Here is a 14,544-nt window from a genome sequence, read left to right as displayed (position 1 = left end):
ATTTAGACTGAAGCATCAAAATTGTTTCAAAACTTTATATTAAGTTTTAGAACCTTGTAACACTTCCTTCAATTTAAAAAAAAAACTCTGAAGAATAAGCATTGTAAAAGTTCATTCTGTAACAATGAATGGCAATCAATTGTGCAAAAACAGCCAAATTTGGATTTTGATTTGTGTTATTTTATTTTTGACAGAAACTAACCCTGAGTTTTATTTCTAGAAAAGCTGATTGCTTATCAAAGAGAGTTTCACGCTTTGAAGGAACGCCTTCGCATAGCTGAGCACAGAACCCTGCAACGTTCTTCTGAATTAAATACCATCTTGGAGCAGTTCAGACGGGCAGTAGCAGAAACAAATGGAAGCAAGGATGCATTGAGCAGTGTTTCAGGTACAGAATGGTGAATTTGAAGATTATTGGGCTTGCTATTCTCACTAGGTCTCTCCTGCTTTCCATGTCATAGAATACAAAACCCCTCTTACATTATTATTTCTTGCTTTCATATGCAATTGAACATAAAATACTACTTTTATTTATTACTCCTCTTTATACTATTGTCTTTCACTTTTTTCTCTGTACCAGGAATTCTCAAGTTGCAGTATAATTTGAGATTTATTTTTACTTTGCATGGACATGGATAGCCTCTTTTGAGAGTTGTTTGTTCTGCCAAGAGATTTAGTAAAGATTAATGTTAGGCATGTATTCACTAATCCTATTCAGACTCTTCTCACATTCACATTCTCACACACACACACAAACACACACACACACATACACACACACCTGCCTTTAATTATGCTCTCTGCTTACCCCTGCATCTATACATAACCAAGGGAGATCTGTGACTTATTTACTTGATGATCAGAGCAACAGCAGTTATTCTGCTAGTAAACCTCTTAGGTTGCATTGGATGCATTGAAAGAAGGTAGTATTGCTCATAGGCTTAACTCAGATCTTAGCCATTTGTTTTTGCCTTTCCACACAGACGATCTTGGGAGGTATGACCTCCAGAAAACCAGAGACCACTGTATGATAGAAAAGTGATATAAAAATGTCAAACCCTTGCAACTATCCAGTGGTTGGCTTGTTTGGTTGATTTGGTTTTGCAGCCCAGGCTCCAGGAGGGGATAGAAGCAGAGAAGAAAGACAATAGAATCCCCCAAAGATTGGAGGAGGATCAAGGGCAAACTTTCAAAAATATGGCTACTTTGACAGAACCCAAATATCTGGCCACTCTAAATGGAAATGTTGCTTCCATTCTTAAACTGATTGAATAATACTATCAGGTTTCCGACGTATGGGTTTTTAAAGTGACTGAGGCATTGTTTATCTTAAAAGTCCTTTATTCAGCCTAATACACTGGCAAATGCTTGCTCGAAGGAAGCTGGAATCTGAAATCTCCGTCCCTTGCACAATATATTAAAACACAATTCTCCACCTTTCTAATTTTGTCATTAATCATATTCTCCAATTAATTTAAAGAATCAGTTTCCCTTCCAAACCGGCTAAGTTCTTACCTTCTTTAGTTAGAGATGGTTTTGAAGGTACATTCCTCCTCTTCCCCCCTCCCAACCTTAAACTCAATCTCTTAAAGCAATTCACAAGTTTAACATATGAAATGGCTACTTCTTCATTTCTTGTCAAGCAATAACATTCGATGTTAGCAGTGTTGACAAATACGATGTATGAAAGGTTGTTTCCATTTCTTTTGCACCATTGGACTATCTAATTAGAAGTTTTTTATTATTATTTATATATCTGTGGCGGCGAACCTATGGCACATGTGCCAAATGTGGCACGCAGAGCCCTCTCTATGGGCACGTGCGCCGTCACCCCAGTCGGCCTCCGCCACCATGTGCAAAAAAAAAAAAAAGGTTCGATCAATCAATTTCAACTTCTCACGGGGAAAAAAAAGATCTTGCAAAGTTGGAATTGCTTGATTGAACATTATTTTCAGTCCCACACAGCAGCAAAGGAAGTGATGTGTTGGAGCTGGAAAAAAGGTGCTGTGTGGGGATGGGGGGAACGGTAGGAGCAGGGCACTCCATGCGAAGGGTGGGGCAGGGCCTGTTGTTTCCCTCCCCCTGCCAGACACCTGCTGAAGCTGCACAGGATAAGGTTGCTGCCCCCGTCCCCGCTCAGGTGCCCTCGCCTCCCCCAAGTGTTTTTTTTACTAACCTGCTGTCAGCTGCATTCTATTTCTCCATTCACTTCTCAGCCTTAGCCACGTGTTTGTGGGACAAAAAAAGTTCCATGAGACCTTCGAACTTCTCGTGAAATCTCGCAAGAAGTTAGAAAGTCTCAGGGAACATTTTTTTCATTTTTACCGATAGTCCCACAAACACGTAGCGAAGGCTGAGAAGCAAGTGGAGAAATGGAATGCAGCTGAAAGGCAGGTTAGTAAAAAAAAAAATGCTTAGGAGAGGCGAGGGCATCTGGGTGTGGGGGGGGCTCCGGCAACCTTACCCTGCATGGTGGTGGGAGGGTTAATGGTGGGCACGGGGCCCCCAGGAGGAGCTGCGTAAAGCAGGTGAAGGGAGGCTGGGCAGATTGCGGTGCCAGCAGCGGCGGTGCAGAGGCCGATTGTATGTGTCAGCAGGACAGCTGTGTGAGACAGAGGCACTGCCCAGGGCTGGTGGGGAGACCACTTGTTTGATATCCCAGGAAGATATTCACTTGAATTAAAAAAAATAAAGGGGTTTGAAGAGTATACAAAGATCTTATTGCAACCTCCCTAACTTAAATGCATATTTTCCTGGGACTTGTTAGTATTACCTGAGCCTAGGAAAACATGCAACTTTTTCAAAGAGGTGCTAGAAGTGAATATACCCATGATCTTATGCAAATGTACCCCTTGTGTTTGCTTTTAGATGAAACATTAAAGTTATTAAATGAACTGACAAGCAGAAGATCTCTTCAAGTGCCAAATATATATTACCACTTGCCTCATTTGTTGAAAAATGAAGGAAGCCTTCGACCCTCTGTACATGTTGGCCTTGGACGAACAGGAGGTAAACTAGCAAAATCAATATGATTGATAGTGTGATGCACTTAAAGGTGTACTTAAAAATCTATTGTAGATAGATTCAGTGTGTCTTCTGAGAAACAAAGTGAAGTTTTCTTTTCTTGTATATCTCATAGAATTCAAATGGAATTAAAGCTTGTTTTCAACCTTTTTGCTTATTGTTTCATACAGATCCTACTGTTTTGATGCTAAGGTATAAGAAAAACAATGGATTTGAAACAGCATGCATTTGCCTTAATTAAAAAAATAACAATGCATGAAATTTTGAGATCATAATTTAGCAAATATGGATGCTGCACAGCTTTCATAAAACTTTAAAAGTAAAATAAATAATTGGATTAGTTTATCTTTTTGATTTTTCACAACTGTTTCAACAGAGTCAGTAGCTTTAATAAAATGTCATATTTATCCTGATCACCTTCTTATTCAGTTATTGATTTGTCTTTGCTTAAATAATATGAACAAATGACTCCTGAGTAATTAGAATGGGCACTGAACATATTGTAGGAAAACATGCGTATTACAGTGAGGGAAAACATTATTTCATCCCCTGCTGATTTTGTACGTTTGTCCACTGACAAAGAAATGATCAGTCTGAACTTTAATGGTAGATTAAATGGTACAGTGAGAGACAGAATAACAACAACAAAATCCAGAAAAATGCATTTCAAAAAGGTTATAAATTGATTTGCATTTTAATGAATGAAATAAGTATTTGATTCCCTATCGATCAGCAAGATTTTTTGCTCCCAGTTGTCTTTTATACAGGTAATGAGCTGAAATTAGGAGTGCTCCTAATCTCAGCTTGCTGCTTGTATAAAAGACACCTCCCCACAGAAGCAATCAATCAATCAGATTCCAAACTCTCCACCATGGCCAAGACCAAAGAGCTGTCCAAGGATGTCATGGACAAGATTGTAGACCTACACAAGGCTGGAATGGGCTACAAGACTACTGCCAAGCAGCTTGTTGTGAAGGTGACAACGGTGTGATTATTCGCAAATGGGAGAAACACAAAATAACTGTCAGTCTCCCTTGGCCTGGGGCTCCATGCAAGATCTCACCTCGTGGAGTTTCAGTGAACATGAGAATAGTGAGGAATCAGCCCAGAACTACATGGGAGGATCTTGTCAAAGATCTCAAGGCAGCTGGGACCATAATCACCAAGAAAACAATGCCATGAAGACTGAAATCCTGCAGTGCCCACAAAGTCCCCCTGCTGAAGGAAGCACATGTACAGGCCCGTCTGAAGTTTGCCAATGAACATCTGAATAATTCAGAGGAGAACTGGGTGAAAGTGTTGTGGTTGTCAACGCTGTGACACTGGTTGTTCCCGCTCTGACAACTAAGAGAAATTGCAACCATTTTTACTCTGCTTTCAGCATGCTTTTTCTGCTGTTTAGGAATTGGATGTAGAAGGGGGGATGGGGTGAATGCTTGAGCTCAGCTAGCCACAATAATAATGCAACTCAGTGGGAACTCAAAGACACAAACGTTTTGGTGGGCTGAGGAGCTGGAGAGGGAGCCCACGCTTCAGTCTAATTGGAGAATGTGATTTATATCTGCTTCCAGGGGGTGGGAATTACATCTTGTTACTTTGTATCTGGGGGAAGGGAATTTAGTTTTGGGTTCAACTATGTAGTACCAATACTGTGTATCCTAATAAAATGTTCTTTAAGGAAGAATTCTTGCCTTGAAGTTCTTTTGATGGATTTAATTTATCGGAACCATGACAGTAGTCAGATGAGACCAAAACTGAGCTCTTTAGCATCAACTCAACTCACCGTGTTTGGAGGAGAAGGAATGCTGCCTATGACCCCCAAGAACACCATCCCCACCATCAAACATGGAGGTGGAAACATTATGGCTTGTGGTGTTTTCTGCTAAGGGGACAGGACAACTTCACCTCATCAAAGGGACGATGGAGGGGACCATGTACTGTCAAATCTTGGCTGAGACCCCCCTTCCCTCAGCCAGGGCATTGAAAATGGGTCATGACAATGACCCAAAACACACAAACAAGGCAACAAAGAAGAAGCACATTAAGGTCCTGGAGTGACCTAGCCAGTCTCCAGACCTTAATCCTATAGAAAATCTGTGGAGGAAGCTGCCAAACATCAGCCTTGAAACCTTAATGACTTGGAGAGGATCTGCAAAGAGGAGTAAGATGAAATCCCTCCTGAGATGTGTGCAAAACTGGGTTGCCAACTACAAACATATTTTAACATGCACTGTTAAAATAAAGCTACCATTAAAATTATAGACTGATCATTTCTTTGTCAGTGGGCAAACATACAAAATCAGAAGGGGATCAAATAATTTTTCCTCTCATCATTAGATTTCAGATATCATAGTAAATGTACATTTTCTGTTCAAAAATTATAATCCTAAACATATAATGTGCCTGAGAAAAAATATGGTTGCTTGATTAGAATTTTGGATGTTTGCAAGGCAGTATTTTCCCATGTATAATGTTTATAGATTTACACGTAATCCTTGTTTAGTGACCTGGCTGGACTAAGATCATAAGCATAGTTGCAATTTCACATAGTGACTGATTTGTTTAACCACTGAGTTGCTGATCCCAATGGTAGTCACTAAATGAGGACTACCAGTATTTAAAAGATTTATAAGGCCATCCCTCTACAACTTACAATTCTGGGTGTTGTAAAAACTATTATACATCAGCAGTAAATACATGTACAGCAAAAATAAATACAAAAACCGACCAAAAAACTCACACGGCCAAAAACCAAAGATATAATCAACACACAATTGAGATGGCTATGAAAACATATACAAGCATCATAAATAAGCTTATCCACCTTCTTGGGCCATACATAGATGAAAAGTCAGGTGTTCACAGCTTGTGGCAATTTGAACCATCTGGGCAAACTCATACTAAAGGGGAAGGGCAGAATAGAGAAGGCCCATTTTCTAGGTCCTGTTAAGTAACATTGTTTCAGAGAGGGAACCTGGAGTGGTGCCCATTTTGTGCAACCTTGTTTTATCGGTATGATACTGGGTTGCTATGCTTATATTACTGATTTTGTACACTGGATGTAATGTTTTCCTTGTCTAATTTTGGATGGCTTATTTTTATAGAGCAATCAGCTTTAATGAAAAATTGCATTTTGCGGGCTTTACACTCTTTTGAGGCAGCAACTTTTCTTTGTTCTAATGCATGTTAGGCATGAAAGACACAAGGCCATGCATTAAGATTTGTAGCAATCTATGTGTATGCATGCAAACTGTTTTAAAGATAGGCTAAGGATATCTGTTTCTCATATGCTTGCTGGATAACAACTTAATTTTAAAATATTTCTCTAGTAGATTCTTAATGTTACAAAAATTATTGTCACATTCAGTGAAACTTGGATCTAAGTGTTTTATATTAAAATGTGTTTTTATTTTATGGAATCTTATAGATTTTTAGATTTAGGCTTGCATTTAAACATTTAAATGCACTTTCTAGGAAGAAAAGCATAGAAAGAAAAATCAACAAATCCTGGGTACTTTCAGGCCACCAACTTCTGTTCAATCTCTTGCACATTCTGTAAAATTGTCTACATTTGCCATGCAGACAATTTCACATGGAGTGTTGGTACTAAGCAGGCCACTCACTGCAAATTTCAGCATGCGCTGATAAGTGTGAAAGCTTGATTGACTGATTATGTGCCATCAAATTATTATTGACTGCTAGTGACCACATAGATAGGAACAGATTGTAAGGGAGAAAATCTAATTGTTATTTCAAAGCATGCTGCTCTCCTTGAATTATGAACTGTGGGAGGAAGCATAACTTTTAATTAGATGATATGAGGACTAAATGGGATTGTGATACTAATTATTTTTAATTGTTTAACTCACGATGGATTGTTTAAAATGTTCTGAACCAGCCCTCTTCTGGCCTTGTAGTAAGGCAAACCCCTATTCAGAAAGAAGAGACTGGAGAGCGTCCAAGGCTAAAAGGCGTCTGCCAGGATTTATTACTCAATTAACAAAAACACTAGAGCTTGTCTCCTCAAGCGGAAGAGTTGCTTTCAGCAACCAGCCCCTCCCCAAACACTCCTTTTATTGAGAGCTCAGGGCGTGGTCTCCCTGTGCCTCCTCCCGAGGAGTCCCACAGCCTTTCTTTGTTTGTTCCTGCTCGACTGCCTCCTGTGTCGGGCGTCCTTGAACAGGGCCAGCTGTGGGTCATCATCCTCCGCACTATCGGGCTCACGCAGCTGAGAAGAGGTCCCCGGCTGAGGGCTCTGCAAAGCCTCCAAACCATCATCAGCCGGTTCGTCTCCCTCCTCCCCCTCATCTGAGTCATCCGATACATCGGAGCCGGCTGTCGGACCCACAGGCTGGCCCTGAGTCACAACATAAAACAGAAGTGACCAACATTTTCCATTACTTTTCTTAGACGCCCAAAAGGCATTTGACAATGTTAAATGGTCTTTTTTGTGCCAACAGCTTAGCTTTATGAATATGGGTGAAAAATTTATAAATATAATTAGGGCAATTTATGACAATCAGGAAGCAAAAATAATTATTAATGGGGAAGCATCTAGCAAGTTTCAAATTCAAAAGGGAACACGGCAAGGCTGCCCCTTATCACCATTGCTGTTTATATTGACTCTTGAAGTATTAACGAGAACTATAAGAAACGACCCAAAGATAAAAGGATTAACCATTAAAAAGGAAACCTTTAAATTGCAAGCTTTCGCGGACGATCTGGTTTTTATTATGGAGGATCCATGTCAGACGGGACCAAAGCTATTGGAAGAATTATCTAAATATGGTGAGGTTGCCGGACTGCGAATAAATAGAAATAAGACCAAGATGATTGTTAAAAATATGACCAATAAACAAAAAGGTAATCTGGCCGAAATCATGGATATAGAAATAGTCAAGAAAATAAAATATCTAGGGATTAACATTACGGCTAGATGCACTTCACTCAAAAAGGATAATTATGATAATGTAGTGAACCAAATAAAAGGTGATCTGGAAAGATGGGGAAACCTAAAACTCTCATTATTGGGAAGAATCGCTGTCATTAAGATGAATATTCTGCCTAAAATCCTGTTTCTGTTTCAGAATATCCCAATTCAACTCGACTCTAAATTTTTTCGAAATTTGGATAAATTATCACTAAATTTTATTTGGCAGGGGAAAAAACCAAGAATTAAATTGAAATATTTACAAGACACGAAGGAAAATGGGGGTTTTGGATTGCCAGACTGGGAATTATATTACCACGCCGCGGCCCTGAGCTGGATTAGAGAATGGGTAATCTTGAGAAATAGAAGACTATTAACTTTAGAGGGTCACGATTTGCAATATGGCTGGCATGCTTTCCTATGGACGGAGAAACAAGGTCTTTTCTCGCATTTTCAAAGACACCGGATCAGGCAAGCGCTACTTAATACTTGGAAAAAAATTAGATCTCACAATTACACCAAAATACCGGTCTGGCTATCCACCCTTGAAGCGATAGTTTACCCAAATCTGTTTGATTTGGGTAACATAATCTCATACAAGGATATTCTGAATGAGGAGGGGGAATTGAAACTTAGGAATGAACTAGAATTACAAGGTATAAAACTCGATTGGTGGGCCTACTTACAAATCCAATCGAGATTTAGGAAGGATAAAAATGAATGGGGGATATATACCTCTGAAACAGCATTGGACAAAATATTATTGGGACCGGACTCTAAACAAATAAGGAATTTTTATAAATTACTTTTGGGATATAAGCTGTTTGAAGAGCAAGTGAAAGACCCCATGTTGACCTGGGCTAACAATTTAGGACATAACATCGACCTAGATACTTGGCAAACAATTTGGGATAGGAATAAAAGGATAACACTGGCCTCATCGTATAAAGAAAATTTATTTAAAATGTTTTACCGATGGCATCTTCCCCCAGCCCACTTAGCAAAAATGTACACAACAGCATCTCCCAAATGTTGGAAGTGTTCTGAAGAGATAGGCACATACTTCCACACGTGGTGGTCTTGCAGTAAAATACAAAAATTTTGGAGAATGATTTGGATTTGGCTGAAAGAAATATTGAAACAAGATCTGGAGTTTAGTCCAGAACTTTTCTTGTTGGGAATCACGAAAGAGAAATATCCTAAAGATGTGCTATACTTAACGATCCATATTATCACAGCAGCTAGAATATCATTTGCGCAAAAATGGAAAAAGAATGAGATCCCAGGACAAAAAGAGGTTATTAGGAAAATTTGGGATTGCGCTGAAATGGACAAATTAACTTTGGAATTAAAGAATAAAGATCAATCAGACTATTATAGAATTTGGAACAAATTGTATCTTTGGATGGATAAAAAGAAAGGTCTCTATTAGGTTTTACAGACTAGCTCACTGTTTTAAATATTGTGGTATTTCACCGATTTGTAATCTAAGTGTATTTAAGTGTATTTTTGATGTACATATATACATGTATATATATATATTTAAACATTGTAGACAAAAAGGTTTGTCAGCTCGCTGGTACTGTGTCCAATGTTTTTAAATAATAAATTTAATAAAAAATTTAAAAAAAAAAAAAAAAAGAAGTGACCAACATTTTCTAGTGTGAGAATTGTACTTGGTCTTGAAGGACATACAGAAAATGGACATTGGGACAAAATGATCTTGGTTTAATTTAATTTTCCTGTCCTTTTAACGCATTAAAATTGGTAAAAAAGTGAGAATTTTTGGTGGAGTTCTGGGGCCACATTTGGCTAAAGGTTTACAACTCAAAACATGTATCTCCACCTCTATCCCTACCTTTTTGGGCCATTGCACATCTTTGGAAAATTATGAGAACATTAAGTACTCTTAGAAAATGGTTGTCATGGACATGGAGGGCAAGGCTAGTTGCAAAAAAGCTATAAATTTATGAGGATATTTCATGCTCTCACATAAACACCAATGATACTCCCCACTGTTACCTCATATTCTTCTGTCTATATTTTTTTTGTCAGACCAACTGTTTTATTTTTTTTCTAATTTAAACGTAAGATTTCTGAAGAAGTCAGATGGGGCATGGTAGCAGTAGCAAAGGAGACGTCTGCAGAGACTGTAATTCTCATAAATGCTTTTTTTTAATTCTCAGATTTAAAATTTGAGGACCTAGCAGTAAAATTCCAGCTTCAAGCTTGTGAATAATATTATTTTCTCTGGCCAAGCTTTGAGGTGTTAACTGCTTTCTTGAAAGTATCATTTTTAAATGCTTTTTTATGCATCCTGTTTTCAGAATACCTGCTGGAAATGCTTCACACTACATATTAAGAGAACAGAAAACAAAGCAAACTAACCCCAAAATCAGTAACTTTTTATGAGTATATTTAAAAACTGCACAATAAGCCATTTCTCTTATGTTCAAGGAAACTGATTTGTCTGTTTGTTTTTAGTTTCTATAGTAATGGGGATTCCAACTGTCAAGAGAAAAGTAAAATCTTACCTTACTGAAACTCTTCACTCGCTGATTGATAAGCTGTCACCCGAGGAGAAATTGGATTGTGTTATGATTGTATTCATAGGAGAGGTAATTCAAACATTGATTATTTGATTTATATAGCTGTCCATTTCACATATATTACTCTGGGAGGTTTACAATAAAATAGATAAAAAACAAATAAAACACATAATTAAAATAAAATGCATATTGTAGCAGCTGGGCATCATAAAATAACTGTCAACAAAAGCAAGAGATGGGCTCTGTCACGCTTTGGAGGTCCCACATTCAAGCACAAGACCAGGTTTTTAAGGTCTTGATAAAGGCCAGCAAGGTCAGGGCCTAACTTAATCTCAGGGGGAATGGAGTCCACAGGATGATTGCCAGAGCATAAAAGAACTTCTTCCTGGGCTCTAGTAAGCTGATACTCCTTAGCATGCCCCTCCTGCCATACTTGGAGGGATGGGTAGAAACAGTTGGTGAGGGATGGTCCCATAAGTAGCCCATGGAAGTCTTTAAAGGTAACTACCAATGTCTACTACTTATTTGAGCAGAAACTGTGAACCCAGGGGGAACTCCAGATTGTGCACCAGGTCTGTCTGCACTGAGTCACCCCATCCAGAGCCAAAGATAGAAGATCCCCCAAACCAGAAGTCCAAAAACACAAAGCCACTTGGCCTTGCCTGTTTATCTGAAGTGATTATGATTATTATTCCCATAACCTCCAGGCACCAAGAGAGAACCTCCATAGCATCATAGCACCGAGTGGAGATGTAAAGCTGAGTATCATCAGCATACTGGTGATACCTCACCTCAAAGCTTCACATGTAAAGCTTCCTGTAAATCTTAAACATTTTTTTAATTAAAAAAATATATTTTCTGTTTGTTCTAAGGTTTATCTCTTAGATGGAACATGGGGTCGAGGAGGATAGAAGGCAGATTAAGATTTTACCTATAGATCTTGGATTATCTGAACCAGATATAAAAACCTCTTGTTTCCATTTTATATACAATGGATACAACATAATCATCAGTAGCATGATACTAAACACTCATCAGTTTAGACTAGAGAAAGTAAAGCAATCCAGTTAGTTTAAAGGTCCTTGTTTCACAGATAAGAGTGCTCAGATCATACCCTAAGAACTGTCTTTTGCATGGTGTCCAAAAAAACCCAATATTTTTCTTTGCAGCTATATATTGCAGAGGAGATGTGGTTGAAAGAATTGAGATAATGGGCCATTAGTATCAAAACTTTATTATGTGCTGCTCTTTGAGGCATACAATTTGTGGAAGTTCATTCAAAAATGAAAACAACCTCAGATCTGGTTCTGAGGTATACAGGAAGGCTTTTAATGGTGGCCAGATGAATTCTAGACAAACTGCACAAATTTAATGCTTTTTGGTGTGGAATGAGTTGGCAAGGTAGAGAATCATAACTGTCATAAGGGAAATTGCTCATTTTAAAAAATATACACGTGCTTCTTTGTGAAAGGACTTGAATTGCACCAAATGAGTACTGTTGAGTGTTTACTGTTAAGGGAAAATATGTTCTGTTTGCTAAAGGCAGTCAGATCAGGAGAAACAAAGCTGGGCCCTTATAATAATTTCTGTTTGTTTAATATTGGAAGGTATTAATGACATTGAGCCTGAAGCAGCATTGAACTTAATTCAGGAGTTATGTAGCTTGTGCAGTCAGCTTCTGAACTATGTATTAAAAAGTTTAGAGTCCTACATATGTAAGATTAAGAGGCCAGCAATCCTGTGTCTACTCCTAAAGTGCTTTTCCTTTTGTCCTTTATGTTTCTGAAACAATATTTTGATGAGCTTTGGGTTTTGGCTGGGAGAGAAGGGGTAGGAAAATTCATTTCTGTCTGCTTCTTTCTGGATCAGCTCATGTGTTTTGTGGAAGCTTATAGAGTTGTTGCTAGAGGATTCAAACTTTCCTGGCTGGTCCAAAAAACCAAAATTATATCAAATGAGTTGTGGACTGAAACATTTACTGTTTATGAATTCCTTAGAACAGGGCTTTTCAACCAGTGGTACGGGTACCACCTGTGGTACATTGTCACCTGGCAGGTGGTACATGACCATCCTAGAAAAGTGGTAGTGGGGGAGGGGAATGAGCTGAACCTGTGGCAGCACCGCCCAAACCTAAGTGAGAGATGGCTGGAGCTAGGTGACTGGTGGTACTTGGATGTTGCCATATCCTAAAAGTGGTACAATGGGTGAAAAGGTTGAAAAGCCCTTCCTTAGAACAGTGTTTCTCAATCTTGGCAACATTAAAATGTATGGTCTTCAACTCCCAGCATTGAAGTTCATACTTTAAGAAGTATGGACTTCAGAAGTTACTAAGGTTGAGAAACAGTGCCTTAGAACAAATACATTGGATTATTGGTTTCCAAAACTCTTTTTTTAATTAAGCCATTTTCTGTATATGGAGAGATATATTTCATTTGGAGTAGATAAAAGTTTTATAGGATACATATAATTAAGATCATATCCATTTGGCATAATTTTTTTGTTTCCCTGAACTCTTACAAATGAATCCAAAGTTGATTTTTCTAGCATTTTTACTTCTGCTACCCTTGAAACATTGAGAAGAAGCAGGAAATACAATCACCAAACAGTTCTCCCTGAAATTATCCTGAGGTTCAAAAGATGGTTCTGAAAAAGTAACTTACTCCATCCACTGCTGGCTCCATAGAGTACAAAACTTCATTGCTCCACTCCATGCAATAGAAAAAGAAATAACCATAATTTCCCCTGTTTATATTTTCAGCATAAGCTCCATGCATGTTAGCCAATCTTGTGAAAAGGAAAAGCTATCTTCCGTTTCTTTTTAAAAGTCTAAGCTAGCTGAGATGCTGAAAGGATAACTTAATGGCATTTTACAGTCTGGTACTATAGTGTATATTATAGCCAACTTTGCTGGCTGTGGAATTTTGGAAGTTGAAGTTCATGTATCATAAAGTTGCCAAGATTGAGAAATGGTGGTCTGGTACTTTTCACAGAAATTCCAGCCATGATTCCTGATTGCAGTGTAGAACCTCTGGGTGTATATGATGGTGGAGAAAGGAATAGTTATCCAGAACTTAGACACTGGGATTGGATGAGACAATGATATGCTACTTATGTATACCAAAGAAATCAGGCTGTGCTAATTTCCCCCCCAGAGAAATTATAAAGCTAACTAGAAGGGTTTTAATTGGGCTACCTCGATTCTTAACTTAGTTAGAATGCAGTGGATGCTTTGCTTGTGTGTAGGAATTGGGGAGCATAATTAGGCAAGAACAACATAGTTCACCTATGAGCCCCACCATTGCAATTCCCATTCTCCCCTCCTTCAGTTTGCTTCAGTTTCAGTATAGAACCAGAGATAAGCCATCTCATAATCAAAGTACCGGTAAGCAGATATCATGGGGAAGGACAATTCAGAACTTCAAGCTTCAGAGATTGTACATGTGGAGAGGTCCTGCTCTTTTTTCAGTGCTTTTCTGGGTTCAGATTCAGGTACAGTGCCCAAAATATACGTGCCTATTGTGCATTTATAAAGAATAAAGGACCTATATTTAAATTGCTGCTTTTCCCAATCAAACATACGAATGAGAGTAAAAGTAAAAACGCTAAAGTTGAATTGAGGTGAATGTTTTGCTGGCTGTTATCTGTGACAAGAAAACAATCCTTTTGTATGGCATTTGTTAATGAATGAATACATTTGGGTGGTTACTATCATGTTAGCCTACTTGAAGAACAAAAATAAGTATACAAACTATGCAATTGTCAAACCAATTAACCATACTATATATAAAGGTGTTGTTTTCCTTTTTTTTCTAGACAGAACTTGACTATGTAAATGGTGTTGTGGCAAACCTTGAAAAAGAGTAAGTTTAATTTATACAAGTTACCAGTGAAATATTTTGGATTATCTACTTTTTAGTACACAGCTTAGAATCCAAAACTGACATTTCTAAATAAGTTTGTGTATATATTACATCAATATAAAATATACATTACAGTTATATAGTTATATAATGGAATATTGAGATAACTTTTCTTCTGAAA

The 14,544-nt window shown here is 38.1% G+C and overlaps 1 protein-coding gene across 5 annotated transcripts in view; it reads left to right on the top strand.

Moving 5' to 3' along the window:
• MGAT4A (alpha-1,3-mannosyl-glycoprotein 4-beta-N-acetylglucosaminyltransferase A) overlaps window positions 1-14,544 on the top strand; it is a 95,611-nt gene that overhangs the window by 49,637 nt on the left and 31,430 nt on the right. For all 5 annotated transcript variants that reach the window (XM_081327638.1, XM_081327637.1, XM_081327636.1 and 2 more), the window contains 4 exons: window positions 221-388; window positions 2,869-3,009; window positions 10,439-10,572; window positions 14,317-14,363. In XM_081327638.1, the coding sequence (XP_081183764.1) occupies window positions 221-388; window positions 2,869-3,009; window positions 10,439-10,572; window positions 14,317-14,363 (490 nt within the window). The remainder of the gene's footprint in view (window positions 1-220; window positions 389-2,868; window positions 3,010-10,438; window positions 10,573-14,316; window positions 14,364-14,544) is intronic.

This window comes from Vipera berus (assembly GCF_964194415.1).
Source record: "Vipera berus genome assembly, chromosome: 4".
In the NCBI taxonomy this organism is placed as follows: domain Eukaryota; kingdom Metazoa; phylum Chordata; class Lepidosauria; order Squamata; family Viperidae; genus Vipera; species Vipera berus.
This window is presented reverse-complemented; position numbering and strand designations above follow the sequence as displayed.